This window comes from Dermacentor albipictus, chromosome 1 (genome assembly GCF_038994185.2).
Source record: "Dermacentor albipictus isolate Rhodes 1998 colony chromosome 1, USDA_Dalb.pri_finalv2, whole genome shotgun sequence".
NCBI classification, from domain to species: domain Eukaryota; kingdom Metazoa; phylum Arthropoda; class Arachnida; order Ixodida; family Ixodidae; genus Dermacentor; species Dermacentor albipictus.
Genome location: NC_091821.1, coordinates 394,463,782 through 394,484,083, shown reverse-complemented (window position 1 = coordinate 394,484,083; position 20,302 = coordinate 394,463,782). Strand labels below are relative to the sequence as shown.

Here is a 20,302-nt window from a genome sequence, read left to right as displayed (position 1 = left end):
AAGGTGCTATCCTGCCTATATATTTGTGCATATGCCAACAAACTTCCCTTGACTATTATTACAGGAGTTATACTAATTGTTTTGTTACCTTTTGTCATTTATGCAGGAAGATAAAGGGCTGCCTCGGCAGGAACTGGGAAAAAATTGGGCTGGTGTTGTTGGTATACTAAGGTGAGGAGCATGTTGCAATCTTTGCATACTTTTTGGATTTCTATTACATTCCTTCCACATGTGTGCATGTGCGATTGTAGTGCTTTCTACTTCCTGGACTTGGAAGTTACCACCTGCTTCTGCGTTTTTCAACGTCGTGTGATGAAAGCTCCGGCCACATCTGCGGTGCCTCCTGTCTGGAAGACTAGTGATTTTGTTGTTCTGTTAAGTGGGAAACAAGAAATCACTATCTTCGGACGGTGGGCTGCCCATGCTACTTCAGTCCTCATGGTGAAGCTTTGGAAAATTCTGCACAAACCAGTGTTTCTTCTGCGGGTTTTTCAGGTCACCCTGCATGCGAATGTTGCTGACCACTAAATTGTTTTGCTCAGTACACTTCATACCCAGATACACACTTTTTAAACAGGTACAGTTAGATTGGAACATGAATGACTGAGCTTGGGGCAGTATTTGAAACCCTTGAGAAGTTTGACAGCAAAGCACACCACATTCAAGGCCTTTAATTAAATGTCCCTTAATATTGTTTCAGCAAAACCTAGGAAATATATTGCTTGAAAGTGTGGCCACAAAGTTGGTGGAATCTAAATCCAATCCGCATAGCAACTTTGTTGCGGTTTTTAGTGGCTCACTTGCTAAATCCTTCGTGAACTTTAACATTTTTGTAAAATAAAGAAAAAAAAAGGAAAGGAAAGGTCAGGAAAGCCCAAAGCCAAGGTAGCGTACATGGGGGCCATGACGCAGTCCAAGTCCTCCCTGTGCCACAGTCTGTCACATGCAGAACATACTAAGCCAAATGGTTTGTCGATGAAGTCCTGCTTGAAGATTGCCATTGCAGCCGTTTCCAAAGACGCAAGTTCCTCAGCCCTGCGATGCTGGTATGCAACCTCTGCAGCTAGTCGGGCTTGTTGCTGTTGATCCGTTCCGTCAGCGTGCTCGGCATGCTTGTGCAGTCTGCTGCTCCCAATCGCTTCTATCATTTTTTGGCACGTTTCAATGCCATGTTGCTGCAGTCGCAATTGCTTGGCCTTATCTTCGTCTGTCGATTCCCGCTCTCTCTGTCGCCGAGCTCATTGCACTTGGTGCAAGGAATCTCTTGAGACATTCCCAACGATGATCCCAGTTCACAGGTTGGTGGCCCAGTAGTGCTTTCACACTAAAATGCACCAGATTTTCAAATATTCGTTGTCCAGCAAGTGCTGCCACCCTGTGTGGATACAAGGAATTTTCTTTTTGCTCCATAGTCTCTTGGTTTTCATTCCATGGCTTCATAATGCTGGCATTCAGCGACCGATTGCGCATCCGCACCAGGGAGTGCGTGCGATGGTTAGTTTTGGTTTTGTCTCGTGGTCTTTTTCCATTGGTTGCTCTCGTAAAAACTCATGTGTAAGTGGTTTCTAATCTCTCAAAGGGTCCCCATTAGATGCTAACTCTTCTGTTACTCTTGCCCTTTCCCTCCCCTGCGAAAGCGAAACTGCTCTGATTAGTTGCGCTAGTGTGCGCCTACGCCTATGCAGCTGGAATTCTTGCTAATGACTTGCACTTCGGCACCGATGCAGCTGTCAACTCATCAGACCACCCCTTCCTGCAGCTGCTCTGCTCTGGGAATAACTGGGTGTTTTTGTGTGACCACGACAACGGCACTTGTGAGCCAATACAAGCTTCGCTTGAAAAGCAAGAAACAATGTGCTTTGAGGCAACCTTTTTATTGGTAGTTTCCTTGGCGTCAGTGTCTGTTTTGCGTGCGTTACTCTTATTATACGGTGCTTCGCTGGTGCGTGGCAGCAGAATCTATGGAAAATAGGAACAGTGCGTGTCAAGAGCAGCATTTTCGTGGATGGCTTATATGGCGATGACTTACAAACTGATAGGCAGAATGGTTAATTTTGGGGCTTTCACTATAACTAATTTCAGAATAACGAACATTTTACTGCGATCCCCTGAAGTTCATTATATCAAGATTTCACTGTATAAGCGAAATCTGTATAAGTGGAAAAAAATGGAAGCCCATCTGTATTCATGAATAAACAATGCATGTTTACCTACTCAAAGTATTTTTGTTACTTTATGGTCACTCAAAAAAGATTGCAGTGCATATATTTTTGAATAGGTCAATCCAAAGATTAATTCTGCAGGAAAAAAAAAAAATCAACCCTGGAGGGTCACATATGGTGAAAAAAAATTGACCTTCAAGATTAAACTGTCAGGCAGAATGAATGCATTGGGAGTTTTTAAAAAGGTCAATATTTATATCCACAAGGACTGCTACTAACTACACAGCTGACTTTGCACACATGCAGCTAGCTGAAGTCAGTGTAAAATTCACAATTATGTTCAGATGTGTCTGAACATGGCTTGTTCAAAGTGTTTTTGCATACCTTTAGCCGTACATAACTCCTCCTCCTTTCTTTTTTTTCTCTGTCTTGTTGCAGGTTTTGGCACTGAGAATATTCCCGCCTCGGAATGCCTGCCTGCCTGCCCGTTGTTTTGCCGTGTCGTTCACTTAAAAAGCTGACTTACACACTTGTTCACACACAGAGGGTATTGGCTGGCAGCTGGAGGGATCATCATTTTCCTTTTTTTGTTAGTTTTTGTTCTGGTTTTCTTCATTGCACACCTCATAAGTATTCGAAAGAACGGAGTTATGTCAAACTGATCAGAAGATTCTTCACACCATTCAGAGCGAATTGAAGCCGTCAAAATGTCATCCGCCCACTTGTTGCAGCATAGCACCTCTCCAGTGCAAATATGCTTCATTTTTCTTTTTATTTTACCAGAGACTGTTTTAGTTGTTTCGAAGGTGCTGCAGTTTATCTTTGATGCTGTGTACAAAAAGAAGAAAAAGGAATAAAAGCTCTTTAAATATGTTTTGGGTACTACCATGTCTCTCTCCTCTGTCCACGGTCTGTGGGACATTTGCACACACTTGTATTAGTACACGAAAAGTTCATGCTAATTTGGTGCACAGTTCCACTGGTCGCTGTGCATGCCAATTAAGTGCGAATGTGAAATGCAAGAGGCCTGCACCTATAATGAGATTATCCCCATTCCTGAGAATGCATGTTTTTCGGCATAGCGTTCATATTGTGGATCTGGGCGGTTTTAAAATGAAGACGCATTGCATTAAAATTGCATAGTGAAGTTATATTTACGCCTGCCATTTCATTGAATTGACTAGTTGCAACCATAACTTGCGAAGCCACTTATGAGAATTGCAAAGAACCGTGCCCACCGTGGTAGCTCGGCGGCTACGGCACTGTTCTGCGAGGGTTCTGCCACGGCAGCTGCATTTCGACGAGGGGCAAAGAGCAACAAACACTCTTGTAGTACTTGTATTGAGATACATGGTAAGGAACCCCAGGTGGCCAAAAGTAATCCTTAGTTCCAGTCCACTACAACATGCCTCATAATCAAATTGTCATGTTTGCACCTAGAACTGTATAATTTTATTAATTTTAGAGCATTATGAACCAGTGGCCAACAGGCTAGGAAGAAGGTGTGCAGTACTAGTACAATCGCAGAGCTGAAATGAAGTCTTGAGCAGAGGTACCTATTTAATTTGCTCATCTGCAATGTAAAGAGAAATGGCTGCTGGCGCACGCTGGTTAACGATACAATTTAATAAACACGCACACTTACAGTGCAACACACAATAGGTAAAGCAAGGAAGCTGAACACAAATGTTATGCGTTCAAAAAGAGACTAGTGCATATCACAGTACTGTATTCCAATCCAGGTAGGGTGCTGCACGAAACTTGCCAATTTTCTTATTGTCCGGGGTGTAGTTGTAGGACCGAAAACACTTATCGCAGAAGAAATATGGGTCATCACTGACACGTTCGTTCTCGTATGTCACCCATCTAGAAAAGAACAAAGTGTGAAGCTGTAACTCTCATGTTGGTAATTAGCAGTGGCCACGGTATGCAATATGGTGCACAAGATAATAATGGGGCCTCATAATCAGAAAGTGGTTTTGGCACGTAAAACGCCATAATTTAAGATGATAATGGTCGACAAGATTAGAAGCAAGTTCCTACGAGGATATAATGCTTAAAGACGCTTAAGAAGAAAACCTCATCACTATGCATCTTAAATTAAATCACACAATTTTGGTTCAACACTTCAAAAAACAAAAGGTGGAGGTGGATTCAAGAGCTGTGGTTCTACATAGCAAACCATTTGCAATAATATGCCTTGCTGTGTTGCCACTGTTAAATGCTTAAGGCAACACTTGGCTGGTCTTGCTTTTGCAAACAACTCGTCTGCTATGTCAGTAGTAAAATTAACTTATCACTACAGTAAGTTGTTAGCGATTAAAACATCTTCAAACAGGGATGTCTCCCAGGCCTATAAATAAGTGAAGGAAAATATAGCATTTTGCTTATTCTGTTCGGTGTCTATAATTTGACAAAGAAATTAGGAGGAGTGTAAAATGTGATAAACCACTTTTCCGGGCAATTTCCATCTTGAGTCCTGGCTAAGGCGGCATGACAGCACAAAATAATGGTGTTTGCCGGGCAAGTCTACAGGAGGTCACCCTGAGTGGATAACGCTGCAGGCAGACTACACTACTTTCCTTCGGTGTACAGCGGTGCAACTTGAAAATGCTTACATAGCTGTGCTCTGGTGGCAGAGCATGCAGAACACCCGCCTGCCACATGGGAAGGTTTTCAATGCCACTGGGTAGTCCAACATGTTTTGGCTGTCATGTGGGTGAAGCACCCTGTTGAGAAAATAGTGGTGGCATATATCTGCAACAATCTGTTATGTGTCATACAAGCAATGTTGGCAGGTAGGGCCATACTAAACTCTCAGCCATACACTACAAACAAAGATCAAAGGGATGAAAGAGAAAAATGTTTTCACATATATTAGTCAATCACCCTTATGCAATACCAAAAACGTCACTCATAGCAAGAGAAGACACTTGGTGAGCCAGAAAAGGCACAAAACGGAAACACTGGTGGCTTCGCTGCCTTGAAGCTCCCATGCCAGCTCGCCGTGACATCACAGATTTTGATGGTCTTGGCTAGGGCTTACATAATTCCTTAACGGTTAAAATGTACTACATTGTGTTCTAAAGGAGCCAAAGACTGAACGTGGCAAGTTTCGGGAAACTTAACTGAACTAATGCCAGCCAAGTATGAAAAAATACTTGAACCGCGATGTTACACTGAAGTATTGGCATTTGGGCTACAGTGCAAAATTCAAACGATTAAATTTTGACTTTGCTTTTTCTCTTCTAGTAACCAACCTATTATAGTAAAATTAATGAAAATAGAGTTTCCAAAGAATATCTTATCAGTCTTAATTGACTCGCTGTTTCTTGGTATCTGTTCATACGTACAGTTGGGAGCTAAAGTCTACAGGCAACATCGAAAATATTAAATTTGTTTCTTGCACAGTCGTGCAACGTGGAATTGTCCGAGTAAGTTGCACTAGTCAATCAAGTGCACGTAAGCTATACCACTTGATTTCAACCTGTGTGCCTCTGCTGTGACGAAAAAAACATTTTGATGCAGAAGCGTGAAATTGCTCACTAAGCGAAAAAGCCGGTGTCCGGCAGCTGCAGCAGCCTACATTCCCATTGGCTGCAACGCCATGTCATGAGCACCTCAACGGAGTTCCAATTAGATGCGACACTACTGCACGAGCATGCCTTGATGGAGCAGAGCAGGTGAAACGGAACACCAGCACGTTAGGTGTTGTATGAGGGGAGAGGACGTCGCCGCCTCGCTATGTTACCCTCTCTCTCAGTCTCCGAAGCCTACATTATCTTCCTTGTCCACGCAAGCTCTAGCCTGCTTCCTAACAGCGCCTAGGTAAGACAAAATCAAAATGCACCAAGCATCTTGACGCACTTGCTTGCATTAAAAGTGTTCATGCGTTAAGATTGGACAGTAATGCTTTCACACTCACAACTCATAAGTGCTTAGGATGTGTTTGGATGTTTTTCTTTTCTTTTTTTCTCACGACATCTGTGGTCACCAGATTTTTACAAGCGTTCTATAGAAGAGTTTGTACTTCGGATCGTTTACATTAAGAAGCAGTGCTAGGAACTCGGAACAATAATTTCTCTAACACAGTAATAGAAATCACCAGAGATGAATACCAACCTTATGTCGGAGAAGACCACTAGGTGTTCACAGTAGCCTTGGTGAACATAGACATAGGGGTATCCCAGACGCAGCTCCAGGTCTGCAAGTTTAGTCTTCGCCATGTCTGCAGTCTTAAAAGGACCTATTTCGCGTCGGGGATTCTTCGCCCACTCTAGTATTACCCTGAAGAAAATCATTTTTGGCATTTTACTATATTAATGAAGCCTTAAAAGAACAAGTAACTGGTTGAAGAATTGTGCTCTGAAAAGGTGTTACAGAAGCCAAATGATGTCCTCTATGAACAGAAATTACAAATAATATTTCATCAAAAGGAAAAGTTGCAGCAGCAGATAAGTAAACGGAGCATGTCTACAAAATTGTTGTAGGCATTTCAGCAGGAATTAAACTATGCTGTATTTTTGCCATAACTTTACTTTTTATTGCCACTTGCATTTAAAGAAAAACGTCAGTGCAAAGCTCTTCCAGCACATCATGGCAAAACAACCTCTTGCTATGACAGCCTTCATTCGTTTGGCTCTGTGCGGTGATTTCTGCACCTGCTGCCAGTGTCTAAAGCGAGTGATTATAGTCGCAATTAAGTCGCATCAAAGGCGAAATTACCTTCGTTATATCCTATGTGCATAACAAGCATACATTTGTTACATGCTGATATTGGTGGTAAACATTCTACATTTACTTCATCATATACACATTATTTTGAAGGTCAACTATGCCTGTGGGAGGTGAACTTTAAGAGTTTATATTTATGTCTTCAGGGGAGAACTGCTGCAGAAATATGACAAGGTTTGAAAATGGGATCTGCTCATCCTAAAGTTTCTCTAATCACATTTTTGTAAAGCCAACCGCAAGCAAAACCCAGAGCATCAGGATTTGTTTTTCCTCTGTAAACAGTCTATCCTATCCTAACCTAAGCTAACCTAACAACTTAGTACGTCGAGGAGGGAAGCTCCTTGCTTGTGCAAACAATGGCAGTGTGTCCAACAGTTCCTTCACACCCACAAGAGGTGCACGCAGCAATGTCAACCATTCTGTTGAGTAATAACCACTGATCAAAACAACTCTATTAACATGAAAGCATCAGCTAGTTGGTTATTCAACTCGGGTGGGAACAGCGCTAAGGGCTTGGACAAAGTACAATGTGCCGTTTTTATGTGCCTTCCCCTTTGTCCATGTCTTCAGAACTGTTGCTACCTGAAAAGTGAGTCATCCACAACCTACAGAGTAAAGTTGCTTCATGACAACATTGTCCAATTGTGTTGCTTCTAGCTTCTGTTGTAACAAAGATAATTACCAAGGCTGTACAAGGCTGTGAGTGAGTTGTATATACAAAGCAGGATGTGACTTTTAGCATTGCCGTTCCACACGCAGTCTCTTGGCAACAATTATTAGGTAATTCACATACATGGCTGGATGGATACATTGTCTTGTACTTGCTGAACACTCGTCAAAAGCATCACCATCTATGCAAAATAACACCATGGAAATGCTGTTACAGATAGCCCAGTTCTTGAAGCCACTGCGTAATCCCTCATGAATAAATAGATGTCCTTGCGTCTGTTGATGTGAGCAGGAGCACAAAAAAGAATGATTTTACAATTCAAGAATTAGAAGAAGGAAGTGCGAAACTTATAGCTCTTGTAGTCTCTGGTCAAATCAATGACCCTGGTTTCTCAAATCAACTAGCAAACATAATATGAAACCTGCTGCTAAAACATGCACCGATGCTTTTCCAAAGTAGCAGTGCCAAAGTCTCAAGATCTTCTTTCCCTCTGCAAACAAAGTCTACCACAAAACGAACACAGCATATCACGTAGAGAGGCTCCCTAGCTGTTGTACGAACAAAAATTGCACACTTACTCGCTGTAGTCTCTGCATGATGGATCACTCATGTCATTGTAGAATGTGTTCCCTATGTAAAAAAAGCCCGACTTGTACAGCTCCTGCAAGGGAGTCAAAATGAAACTGCTTGAAAAGCGTCTGAGGTTCGGCCTTGTTAGTTAAGTGTTAGAAGGCCGAACGTTTAAGGCTAGTTATAGACAAGGACAAGCAAGTGGTCGGGCTATGGCGCTTGTGGCAAACGAATTCACACATGTTAAGAAATTGTTACTCAGTGGCTATGGTGTTGGGCTGCTGAGCATGAGGTCGTGGGATCGAATCCCGGCCACGGCGGCCGCATTTCGAGGGGGGCGAAATGCGAAAACACCCGTGTACTTAACTTTAGGTGCACGTTAAAAAAACCTAGGTGGTCGAAATTTCCGGAGTCCTCCACTACGGCGTGCCTCATAATTAGAAAGTGGTTTTGGCACGTAAAACCCCATAATTCATTTCATGTTAAGAAATTACTATGTTCAGTGTAATCATCATCAATAGCAGCAGTCTATTTATGTCCACTGCACAACGAAGGTATCTTTCAGCAATCTCTAATTAGCCCCGTCTTGTGCCAGCTGGCACCATCTTATGCCTGCGAATTTCCTAACTTCACATAACATAGTTTTCTGCCATCCCTGACTACGCTTTGACTTCTCTTGAAGTCCATTCGGTAATTCTTACCATTGGCTATCTGCCCAACACATTAGCTACCCCACTTCCACATCGCTGTCTTTTGTGGTAGAATGCAATGATTGTAAATTTTTATTTTAGGGTCAGTGTGTCGGATCACAGATGTGTGCAGAATGTTGCGTAAATAAGTGGGCCAGATACAAATAGCTTTTCAGTTCAAATACTGCCTCTTTTACGCACAACTTTTGCACAGAGGTGGCATTTTGCAGAGCATTCTATCTGAATTACATGTTACAGCTGTTTTATCCAGAAATATTTGTCACCTGGAGCGATGATGGATGAGAAAAAATAAATTCTCTTTCTCATTTTTGCAAGAGGGTGGTGTCTCGGAAAAGCTGTCACTGTTTTGTCAAAACACGATGAGCGCTGCTGCTCCATTGCCGAGAAAACGCACACCTTTTGTTTTTCAACATAGCTGCATATCATATGGGTTTCTGATTTAATCTGGGCAAACGAGCATGTACTGCACTCAAGTGTGGTGTTGATGAAGTACAGGGTTTTATGGCGCAAGGGCCAGATACAGCCAAAGAGTGCCAACTCAAGCATGGTGTTAAACAAAATGCACTGTGAAATGCGATTTGTGTGAAAGCTGAGCTCAAAAGAGATAGCAGTTGTGCAGGAAGGGCCTGACTCATTTATTTACACAATGCGCTGAGCTGTTCACCAAATTGAAGCGCTATAGGAAAAGCCTGAGCAGGAGTGGCATGCTTTCTGCTCACATGTGGGTGAAAAAAAAAGCACATAAATAAACCACCACCACAGTCTTACAACAGCTCGTTGGTCCGAAATTTTGTCTGGGTCTTCACTGAAGTCTCCAAGGACAGCAGCGTCTGATATGCATGTAATTTTTTCACGCAAGCTACGCAATGACTGGCAGCTGAGCATTGCCAATTCTACTTGAATCTGAAAAAAAAAAAAAAGAAGAAAGGTATCACAATCACATAAAGCACCAGGCAAACTAATATAGACGTTTCCAGCATAGCCAAGACATACGAGCTCATACATGTACTGGAATGCTGTAGGGCATAACCATAAACTGCAGCACTGTTTGCGATGCCTTATGATAATACGATCAACCATAACATGCTACAAACATGTTGCAACAATCTGCTCATCGAAAAAAAAAAAAATCTGATTAGCACTGAAGCAATGTAGTGACACACCATGTTGCTGCCACAGAGACAAGCTTGTATGAGGTGTGTATGCCCAGCCGGGTTCCTCTCTTGCAATTCCCGCTGTGCCACCTAGTGGCACAACTGCAAAGTCCATGCCTGGCACGCGTGCGAATGAATACGTGTCATATTTTCTGGCTTGTGCATGTTTCTAATCATGGAAAGACTTCTGGGACACCCTTATACCCAAACAAGAGAAGCTGGTGAAGTATACTGAATGTACTCTGTGACACATGTTGGCATAAAAAGAGGTTAATTGAAGAGCGGCACATACTAAAGTGGCACGAGATGCCCGATGCTATACCCATTAGACCATGCACTAGATGGACAGACGGATTGATGGTCAGATTGACAATTGCTCATTGCAATGAGAGTTTAGTGCATCTTGGTTAAAATCGGCATCGCAAGGAGTGGCCCACCCTGTGCCTTGCCATATATACCCGGCAGTGCTCTGATATACATCTGCGCTAGCACATTTCTTCTAAGCTTAAAATGTCTATTAGAGAGACACTAAAGAAATCATTTTAACTAGATCGGAGATTGCGCTTTTGTTGCAATGATTTACTTCCTAAATTCTTAGTGCATCTGTGTAAATTTCCACTGGCTTTGGTGTTACTGATAAACTAACAGCCATCTGGATGCTTCAAACAGTTGTGATAAGAGCAACAAGTCAGAGTTGACTGTACGTTAGTTGTTGGATACTATAAAGAAACTCGAGGATTTTTATAAAAAACGTAGTAACTACATTTCGAATTGGGACTTCTGAAGTATATGCAAACTTTTAATAAACATTCAATGAGAAGTTTTCGCATTTCCAAAGACATAATCAATACATTTATGCAGGTCGGCAATCTTCTTTCAGCCAAATTTGAAAAAAGATAACATCAAATGGATAATCAAGCAAACAACCTGGTGGGTGAGGAACAATGCGCACACAAACACGTTACCCTAGCAGTAGTTCACTAAGGGTGCCATCATAATATTGTTTATAAACAATGGAGATGAACCTCAATGTGGTTTTAAAACACACTCACTCCTTTGCAGGCAGGTGTACACATGGAAGTACCTATAGCAATATGTCCCGACCAGGAAGCTTCCTTGAGAAAAGCATCATCCTTTCTAAGCACACTAACCAGCCATTATTTTAATGCAAATAGCATCCTCAGCATATTCAGATCAGTTTTCTTTCCAACTATGTAGATGTCTAGCTATCCAACCAAAAACCAGCTTGGGTTATAGGTATGGGCCACTGGGTATGTGTTGCTCTTCAATTAACCCCTTTCACAGCAACTTGGGTCACTGGTATTTACCAGTGGGTATGTTCTTCTCTTCATAATACCCGTCATAATATATAAAACACATCACTAATTATTCAGCCATGATAAGGCAATCTAATCATATAAACAAAGTATATAAATTGTACATAGAACAATAAACCTCACACAGTGTAGATTAAGTTCCGCTTAAACTCTAAAGAGTGCTATTCACATACTTGGATAGTCATTGTAGATGATTTTTTCTCAAAATGTTTTTCCAATTTTTCTTTTTTTGTACTTTATTCTGAAATTGTTTTCTCTGCTGCATTATTTTTTCTGCTGTCTGGTTCTGATGACTACGTGTGGTAACACATAATTTCAATTTGTAAACGAAAATAACCATGACTCCTTTCAGTACTTAGAACAGGAGCATGCAACTACCAAAAAAGTGAATGAAACACTTGCCTTGAAAGAAAAGCAGTGAGCGCCCATGCGCACTTTCTTTATTCCCACAGGCATTTTGATAGGTTTGAAGACTTGTGCTATCAGCACAACCTCATTGCTGGGAACACGTTCTTCTTCTGGAAATTTCAGCTGAGTTTTCTGCTTCGTAATGTTCTTTGGTGCAGAGAAAGAGGCAAACAGGCACTCAACACTCAGCTGCATCATTTTTAAAATCAAGGACAACTCACACATGATGCATGCATCACACCTGCCATTCATTGATTGGTTTTTACACACTGCTAATCAGTAAGACTTGTCCTCCTGACACCTGAAGACAGCTCAGGGATGTAACCACTGTTCAAGCTGCTTCTTATTACTTCATTGCTATGTTACGAATGTGAAAAATACATTTTTTGTTTACATGCTACTGTTCGATGCCAAAAGTAGCATCTCCATGTACACGGACAAAATAACCATCTCCTTATGTTTTATATGGTAAAAATTCATTCCTTTGCATAAACACAGAAATGAAGACACAACAGTGTGCGGTGGGTTGCTATCCTGCATTTTAACGTCATTCTGCAGTATCAGAAATGCACACCACGACTGCTTTTGACTGTCTGTGATAACACAAGAGCCTACATGAAATTGATGAAAAATTTTTGAAAGCTTACGGCAAACTTGCAATTAAACCGCTTTCATATAGTTTCGCATAGATGTGACGTCACACCTGGAATCAATACTATTTAGTATATATCATATAATTTAGTATCGATCACCAGAGACAAACATACCTCATCCTACTTGATTTCTCGAAGGAAACAAGGAAGCTTGGGGTTATACTAGGTACAGGCCCCACAATTGACTGGATTCATGACTACCTTACTAACTGTACCCAATTTGTCGAAGTGAACGAACAGATCTCCCAGACAGCCCATTTAACATCAGGGGTACTCAAAGGAAGCGTTCTGGCTACAGTTTTATTTCTAATTTTATTAATCACCTACCAATGAAAATCACAGGAAACATTAGACTATTTGCAGATGACTGTATTCTTTATCGAAATACTAACCCACATGATGACCACATAACAGTAAACAATTACTTAAAAGCAGTGTCTAACTGGTGTGCCAACTGGCAAATGACTATCAATGTACTGCGAAATCTGCTGTTCTATCAATCACTAGAAAAAAAAAGTAACTTGAACTTTATGTATACCATTAATGACATACCTCTCGCATGAGTTCAAGAACGCAAGTACCTTGGATTAACACGAACACACGTCTTCAGATGGATGGATGGATGGATGCGAAACTTTAATACACGTCTTCAGATGGAACTACCATATTAACAGCCTTGCAGCCACTGCAATGAAATGCTTTTGAAATGCCATGGATCGTCTTTGCAACTTTCACATTCTTCTTTGAACCGTTTGCTCCAACGCTTCACAGTGGCCAATGAAGTGCAATGTACAACGCACACGGCAACTATACGGCAACTAATTTCTTTTTGGGAAACATCGTCATCTGTCAAAAACCCTACCACACCACGCTGTTCAACTTTTGGAGTGTCCATTATGTCACGCAACCATGTTCAACCCAGTGTATAAGAGCGTTAAAGAACATTTATCCTCACCCCTGCATGTCACGTTTGTAAATGAGATGCCTATGTGCTATGTGCATGCCTCGCAAATAATGAACCGAACCATTATTGTGCGGGGTGGGTTGGCTCACTTTCATTTGACTTGCCCTCGTGCATTGTAAATGTGAAGATACAATGGAATATACAAATGTGAAGATTATACAGTTTGATAAAGGCCAATAATTGTCACTGGAAACCAAGTTCACTGTGCATATACACAAAACCTCGCAACAAGATATTTAAATGTAAGTATAAGTCTCCAATAAATCTACGTACCTAAAAAAAAAGTCACTATACATAATGTGTCAAACAAGGCAAAAAAAAAAATAAAATAAATGCTGCGCAACCACAAATCACAGCTCCGTCCCGTCCTCCCCCGATGTATGGCACGCGACGTAAGGTGGCGCGCTCCCTCCCTGCTTTTCTCCCTTGTGCACACAAGACTGAGCCACCATCATCGGCTCACCCATGCCCCCCCTCCCACGCTTTCACTCGCACATACAGCGTGTGGCGCGCGGTCACGATGTTATCGCCCTTGAGCTTTATTTATACGGAACACGAGGGCGACGGCAGGAATGCACCTAGAGTCTCCATATTGCTGCTATCGCAATAATATAATAAGAGTGTCCGGCAACTGGAGCATCCCGTGTTCCATTACTTTCCGCAAAAAAAGTAACAAAATCGAACGTTCACCATGCGACAATTCGCTGCGCTGCAACAATGTCTTTTCTTTTTTCTTTTGTGGGGCGGGGGCGCGTCGAAATGAAATAACACAAAGGAAAGCACGTTGGCTACAATCAAATGCCTCCATTGGGCACCTAGTGCGGCTACCGAAGGAATATCAAAGAAAACATGAGACACTTGGTCCACAGAGAACCAAACGCACACTGTTCGGTATCCTACACCGGTGAGACAAAATTTTCCGGAGAGGTTGCGCTCAAGCGAATGCGTGGCAATCCGTCGAGTCCCCGCAGTGGTGGCGGCGAGTGACTATGCATTGTTTCTTTTTCTCGTCTGCTAGCCAGAAAGCGTTCAAAACTCTGCCAGGCGAAAATCCAGTCGGCCAGAGAAAAACAAACGCGTCATCGAAGTGCGCTGCACGGTGGTCAATGCAGCACGAGAAAAACGCATGCGCTCTGGCTGGATCGGCAGCCCGCGGGTAGCGAGGAAAAAAAAAAAGGAGAAGAAAAAGAGGCTCAAAGTGTCCTCACGACTAACCCTTTGAGGGTCAATGATGTAAATATACGGCCTCGCGAACGCATCCGAAAATGGTTGATGCCGTATATTTACGGCACCGTCTGTACGTTTAAAAAGCGCGCCCATTTCCTAACTTTTCCTTTTCTGTCATGTGCTGCCACTATGTGGTAATCCACTATGTGGGAATACAGGGAATTTTTTTCTCACGCCTCCCTCTCTCGGTTTTTGTTGCATGGTTTGTTTTAGCGTTAGTTCGCTCCTGCGCATCTATATAGTACCGCCTGCACAGTGGCGCGTGCGCGGGCGGGTGGCGATTCGGGCTTTGTTTTCGTGGGTTTTTTCGGCTTCTTGCACTTGCAAAACTCAAGCCCGCTTTCACAATGTTCACGATAAAATGTCTTCTCGAGCGTGAAAAGGACATTCTAGACAAAATCTAGCATGATTTCCGGCGCCAGGAGTTGTTTTGGTTGGCGGCGCATGACAGCACGAAAAAATTTCAGGGGAGCGGGGCGGGGCTGAAGCCCAATAAGCCCCCCCTGGTTACGCCGCTGCTTCACAGGTGTGGCACTGAAGCTATACCTACACATTGAGGGTACTGAAAAAAATTGTCCCTCTTCTGTCTTCAGAAATGTAGCATATCCTGTGCATACAAATATTACTGATCTTGGATTTCCTTTTGTTTAATTAGGGTTTTGCTGAGCATAACGAAAATAAAATTATGCGGCTATAGAGAAATAACATTCTGAGTGCAAAGGGAGCAGCTGATCAGCTTTAGTTGCACTCTTATACCATGGCAGCTAAGTGACTGTGTTATGAACTATGTGATCTTGTTACGATGTTGCGCACGAGATCACGAGTTCGCTCCCAGGCCACATTCCGAAGGGAAAGGAATGCAAAAATGCCTGTGTACGATGCATTTGGTGCACATTACAGAAACTAAGGTGGTCAAAATTGACATGGAATCCCTCACTATGGCATGCCTTACAATCGATTGTGGTTTTGGTATGTAAAACACCAGAATTTAGTTTTTATTTTAGCTGAGCTCTGTGGAATTTCTTAGAAGTGAATGTCTTTTCTTCATCTCTCTTTCCCCCTTGATACACATAGTGGAGACAAATTAAATTATCCAACTTCTAAACCTTACGCTTATAAGCAAGAAAGGCAGTTCCTCATTTGCATAACCAATGTGTATGTGTGCTGAAATGCTTTAACTAGAAGGTGTGATTCTAGGTAGTGAGACACAAACTGGTTCCATTTACTCACCACTTTTGAAAGGAAGCACACCTTGCGAAAGTAATGGTACGTCTTCATACGATATGCTTCATCATCTTTTCGCTTCTCAAGGTCTTGTCTCTGCAGCCTGCGGATAAAGCATGCACAGGCTGGCTTCATTATTGAAAGGGAACATAAATTCTTCATTAATTCTCTGAGGCAGCAAATGTACAGGTCCAACAGCACTTTCATGGCTATCAAGTATAGCTAAGTAGGTGAAACTGAAGGAACGTATGGACTTGCCTCAGAGTCATGAGGTCGTCGTACTTCGGGAGATTTGCTATGTCGATGCTTTCTTCTCCACAACACAGAGTAGATGGGCTGGAAAATAAGTATCAGCATAGTCTACAAACAGAATCTAATAAAAACAAAGCTATGCAAATCCCACACTCTGCGGGAATCGATGTTAAGCAAAGCATTTTGCAACCAGCTGGCTATCCAGCCTGCATGCCAAATGTCTCGAGGAACTGCTGTGATATAAGAGAAGTATGCAGGCGTTCATGGCCTAAAGGTTATATTTCACCATTCAGGTTTGATCTCACTATAGGCCTGGAACGAGGCGAGAAAGGAACCTACACCACACAAAGTGCCTAGAATGAGGCAAGGAATAGGTGCTGATGAACAAATGTTTGTCTAAAATTGAGAATGCAAACACATACAGATTTCAACACAAGTGCAACATGCTGTCGATAAAATAACTTCCATTTGTGCACAGCTCCATGAGCACCCACAATGATAGCAAGCACTCATGCAATGATGCCGGTCTATTCTAAATACACTTTTTTGCTTTGCATTTAATCAAAAGTGTGCTATATTCTTTGCTCTATCGTAAATCTCCTTAAAACCAAAGCCTCCATTGACATGAAGAGACATATGCATTAAATATGCATCATTTTTAAAACAGAGGCCATGCTCCTCAGCTGGATCGCTGACAGCGTCACGTCTGCCGCACATCAAGTGATTCTCGTAGACTATGCTTGTGCACACACAACTTGCCATGAACTGCTTGCCTTTCTTCGGGGCACGAGCACACAACTTCACCAGATTGTAGAGCGTAGAACACATCATGGACACACCGAGCCAGCTTGATCATAATAGTAAGATCGGTGCACATTTAAAAGCACATGCATCTGTAAGTAAGCTATTGTATGATGAGAGGCAAAGTTGAGGAAAAAGCAAGAATGTTGTAGCATGTGAGGTAGATGAAGCTTCTATTAAACACACGGAAGGAAGAAAAATGCATTTGCAGTACCATTGTATGGGAGTGAAATGCAAATTACCAACTGGGCTCAAGGAGTTTACAGGGTTCATACAGAACATATGAGTCAAAAATCAAGAAGAATTGAAGTATTTCAAGGATGCCAAATGCCAAAATTGAAGGAGGGAAGCAAACCTTATTCATACACACAGTGGAAAATAGTGAAATCTCCTCAGCTGCAATTCCTTGGAGCTTAACAGCTGCACAGTAGGACACATGTTTCAAGCTCTTCGGGTCGCTTTTCTAAGCTTACCTTACCATTGTAATGATGTTGGTTGCCTTATGGCATGACTTTAACCAAAAATACTTGTGTTAAGGCCAAATAGCTGGAACTTACTTTCCGCCAGGCATTCCTAAAGCCTAGGGCTCGAAAATTGAACCAAGATGGCCACAGTGTGTACAAATTAGCAAAACAACAAAACGGTGACACGGCTTTTTGTCATTTGATCTAGGTCCATGAGGGCAATGGTGATTTAAACAAGCCTGTCGTCGGTGGCCGTGGACATGATGCCTTGCAATCATGTAGCGACACACTCAAAAGAAAATATCAAATTGCTTCCTGATAGACAGTGTCTGTGGCACAGCCCCTATGCAGAGTTTGTTACTTTGAACGTCCAAAGTCGCCCAAACCCCAGTTTTCAAGGAATTCAACGAACACATTCATTTTCAAGGGGTTTCAAGGGTCCTTGAATTCATGAGTGAACCCCGAGTTTATAGACAAACAAGAATGAGCTGACTGTCAGCATGCTGCACCTACTTGAAGATCTAAATACATTTTTGTGAAGTTGTTAGTCAGCACCTGTTACATGTATGTGCCTCTTTCGTGTGTGAGTGTGTGCATGTGCATGTGCGTGCACATAGCAACAACACCAGCTTTTATTCTTGGAATGCATTATCACTTTCAGAGCTTGTTGGTCCCCTAAAAATTAAATTATGGGTTTTACGTGCCAAAACGACTTCCCGATTACGAGGCACGCCGTAGTGAGGGACTCCGGAAATTTTGACCACCTGGGGTTCTTTAACAAGCACCTAAATCTAAATACATGGGTGTTTTCGCATTTCGCCCCCGTCAAAATGTGGCCGCCGTGGCCGGGATTCGATCCCGCGACCTTGTGCTCAGCAGCCCTGTTGGTCCCCTGAACAGCAAGGTTATGACTGGTGTTGCGGAAGACTTGACAGACTCTGAAGTCTATAATACTAGCGAATAGATGTCTCAAAAGCACCTCAGATTATAATAAAGTGGCCAACGTGCAATCTTAGAGCACCCAAGGGGCAGCAGAGGGAACAAAGCTGAAACTTAGAAGTACTGAAAGCTTTAACCTGGGTGGTCCATTGGTTGGGGTTGCTGAGGCCAGAGTGTTGCCTCAGTATTGCCCCTTTTAGAGCTCTGGAGGCATCGCCAAAGTATACTAAAAAAAAATCTGGCAGAAACCATCTTAATATGACTGTCGACACTAATGCGATTAGCATTGAAGCAGTGAAACGACACACTGCATGGCCACCGCCGAAACGCGTCATGCGTGTACTGCAACCGGGCTCCTCTCTGCCACGAAGTCCGCGCGTGGCATGTGTCTGCATATACGAATATATATATATATTCATATATATATTATTACGATATCATCAAGCGGTGCTCAAGAAACGAGCCGCCGCGAGCGAGTGTGGGCCTGGCTGCCTGGCTCCAGTGTAAATAGCCTCTTCTGTCTGTGTCTTTCCACACGCAACTATATACATATATATATATATATATATATATATATATATATATATATATATATATATATATATATATATATATATATATATATATATATATTCAGACAATCTTGTCTGAATATAAATGACACAGGTTTATTCCGTCCTGCACCTGAATGATCTCTTTGACACTGAAGAGCTGTGCATACCCAGTGTCACATACACCCAGTGACCCAAGTGCGTCCGGCGGTTGGCTTCGCGCCAAGTTCCATCAGCACAGCAGCCCAGTGCTCTAGACTACCCGGTGACTCAAGTTGCGTGAATGAGGTTAGATACGGAGAGACAAACATAGCGCAATCTAGGTGAAGTTCCTAAAGAACGCTAATCACATTAATAAGGCCACGTTGATTACACTTAACAGTTGCGCAAATTTTCTTTTCCCGCGCGTTCCGGCAGAGGAGATTTGGCTTGCACTGGCAGCTCAATTTGTGCGACGCCAGTCAGGTCATGTGGCGTTTGGCACAGTGTACGCGAAGAGAAAGGCGCCCCTGGATATCTGCAACACCTGAAAGAACTTTGCCCTTTAGACACAGCGCAATCTCGGGTGTTTTTTTGAGGCCTCCGTTCGACGGTTACATGTGCAAAAATTCAACATATCGTCGCGATTATAAAAGTACCGTGTAACGAAAAAAGCACCCCGCGACTTCTACACCAGTCAGGATCTTGCCCATTTGTGGTCTGTGTGTGTACGATTATCATGATTTCAAACGAGCATAGGGAAGAATGCCACACTTTCTTACCTGCAGTCGGCCTCCAGTGTTTTTAACACAGACTCCGGTATGTTCATAAGTTGCATGATAGCTTCTCGAACGTTCTGATCACTGTCGTGTTGCTCGTTTTTCAAAGCGTCCGTCCACTTTTGTTTGAACTCTGTCGGTGACATGGTTTCACCGATCCAAGGCCGAAATTCGGGTTCGTGAATTGCATCCATGGTTCTGAAACTCAAACAGCAACGGCTGTCACAGGGAGTAGTTGCACAGGAGGGAGCGCTGTTTCAGCTTCAGCCGCAAAACCATAGGATATAGAACCTCAGGTTTCGCATTTTTTTAACGCGGTTGCAGCATGCGCGTCTCCACGGATGGATGGATGGATGGATGGATGGCGGCTATACCCTTTGTAACGGGCGGCGGCTGGCGCCACCTAGCCTTTTGCTCCCCCCTCCTATTTTATTATTATTCTTTTTTTTCCCAACCTAGTTTTTACTCCCCTCCCCCCCCCCCCAAGATAACTATCTAAAACAGTAGAGGAAACATTTTGTCCCCGATTTATGTTATTATCTATCCCTTGACTTCCTCCACCAATCCTCTAGCCTCCCCTTCGTTACTGCCACTCTTTTCTCATCTATTTGCCCTCGTTCCCCGGGAAAACCTAATGCCCCTTCCATATCTGCCTCTGTTCCCTCTGCCTGGGTCGGGCGAAGGGCTGTGCATCTCAGCACTATATGTTCAGTGGTCTCCATTT

General features: G+C 42.7%; 2 protein-coding genes across 6 annotated transcripts in view; one reads left to right on the top strand and one right to left on the bottom strand.

Annotated features, from left to right (window-relative positions):
- Positions 1-3,037, top strand: part of LOC135914791 (heterogeneous nuclear ribonucleoprotein K-like) — a 68,102-nt gene extending 65,065 nt beyond the window's left edge. For all 4 annotated transcript variants that reach the window (XM_065447735.1, XM_065447730.1, XM_065447720.1 and 1 more), the window contains 2 exons: positions 107-171; positions 2,601-3,037. In XM_065447735.1, the coding sequence (XP_065303807.1) occupies positions 107-114 (8 nt within the window). In that variant the 3' untranslated portion in view covers positions 115-171; positions 2,601-3,037. The remainder of the gene's footprint in view (positions 1-106; positions 172-2,600) is intronic.
- Positions 188-19,934, bottom strand: Pbp49 (proximal sequence element A Pbp49). Of its 2 annotated transcripts, XM_065447708.2 has the most exons (10): positions 19,582-19,934; positions 16,072-16,149; positions 15,820-15,916; positions 11,740-11,892; positions 9,615-9,749; positions 8,145-8,227; positions 6,285-6,449; positions 4,781-4,891; positions 3,928-4,028; positions 188-1,959 (listed from the first exon to the last, which is right to left on the bottom strand). In XM_065447708.2, exons 1-10 carry the CDS (start codon positions 19,770-19,772, stop codon positions 1,925-1,927), a joined length of 1,149 nt encoding a protein of 382 aa, XP_065303780.1. In that variant the 5' UTR covers positions 19,773-19,934; the 3' UTR covers positions 188-1,924. The 2 variants fall into 2 exon arrangements, with proteins under 2 accessions (XP_065303780.1, XP_065303775.1); XM_065447703.2 differs by lacking the exon at positions 188-1,959 and having other exon boundaries at positions 3,766-4,028; positions 19,582-19,933.
- Positions 19,935-20,302: the final 368 nt, after the last annotated feature.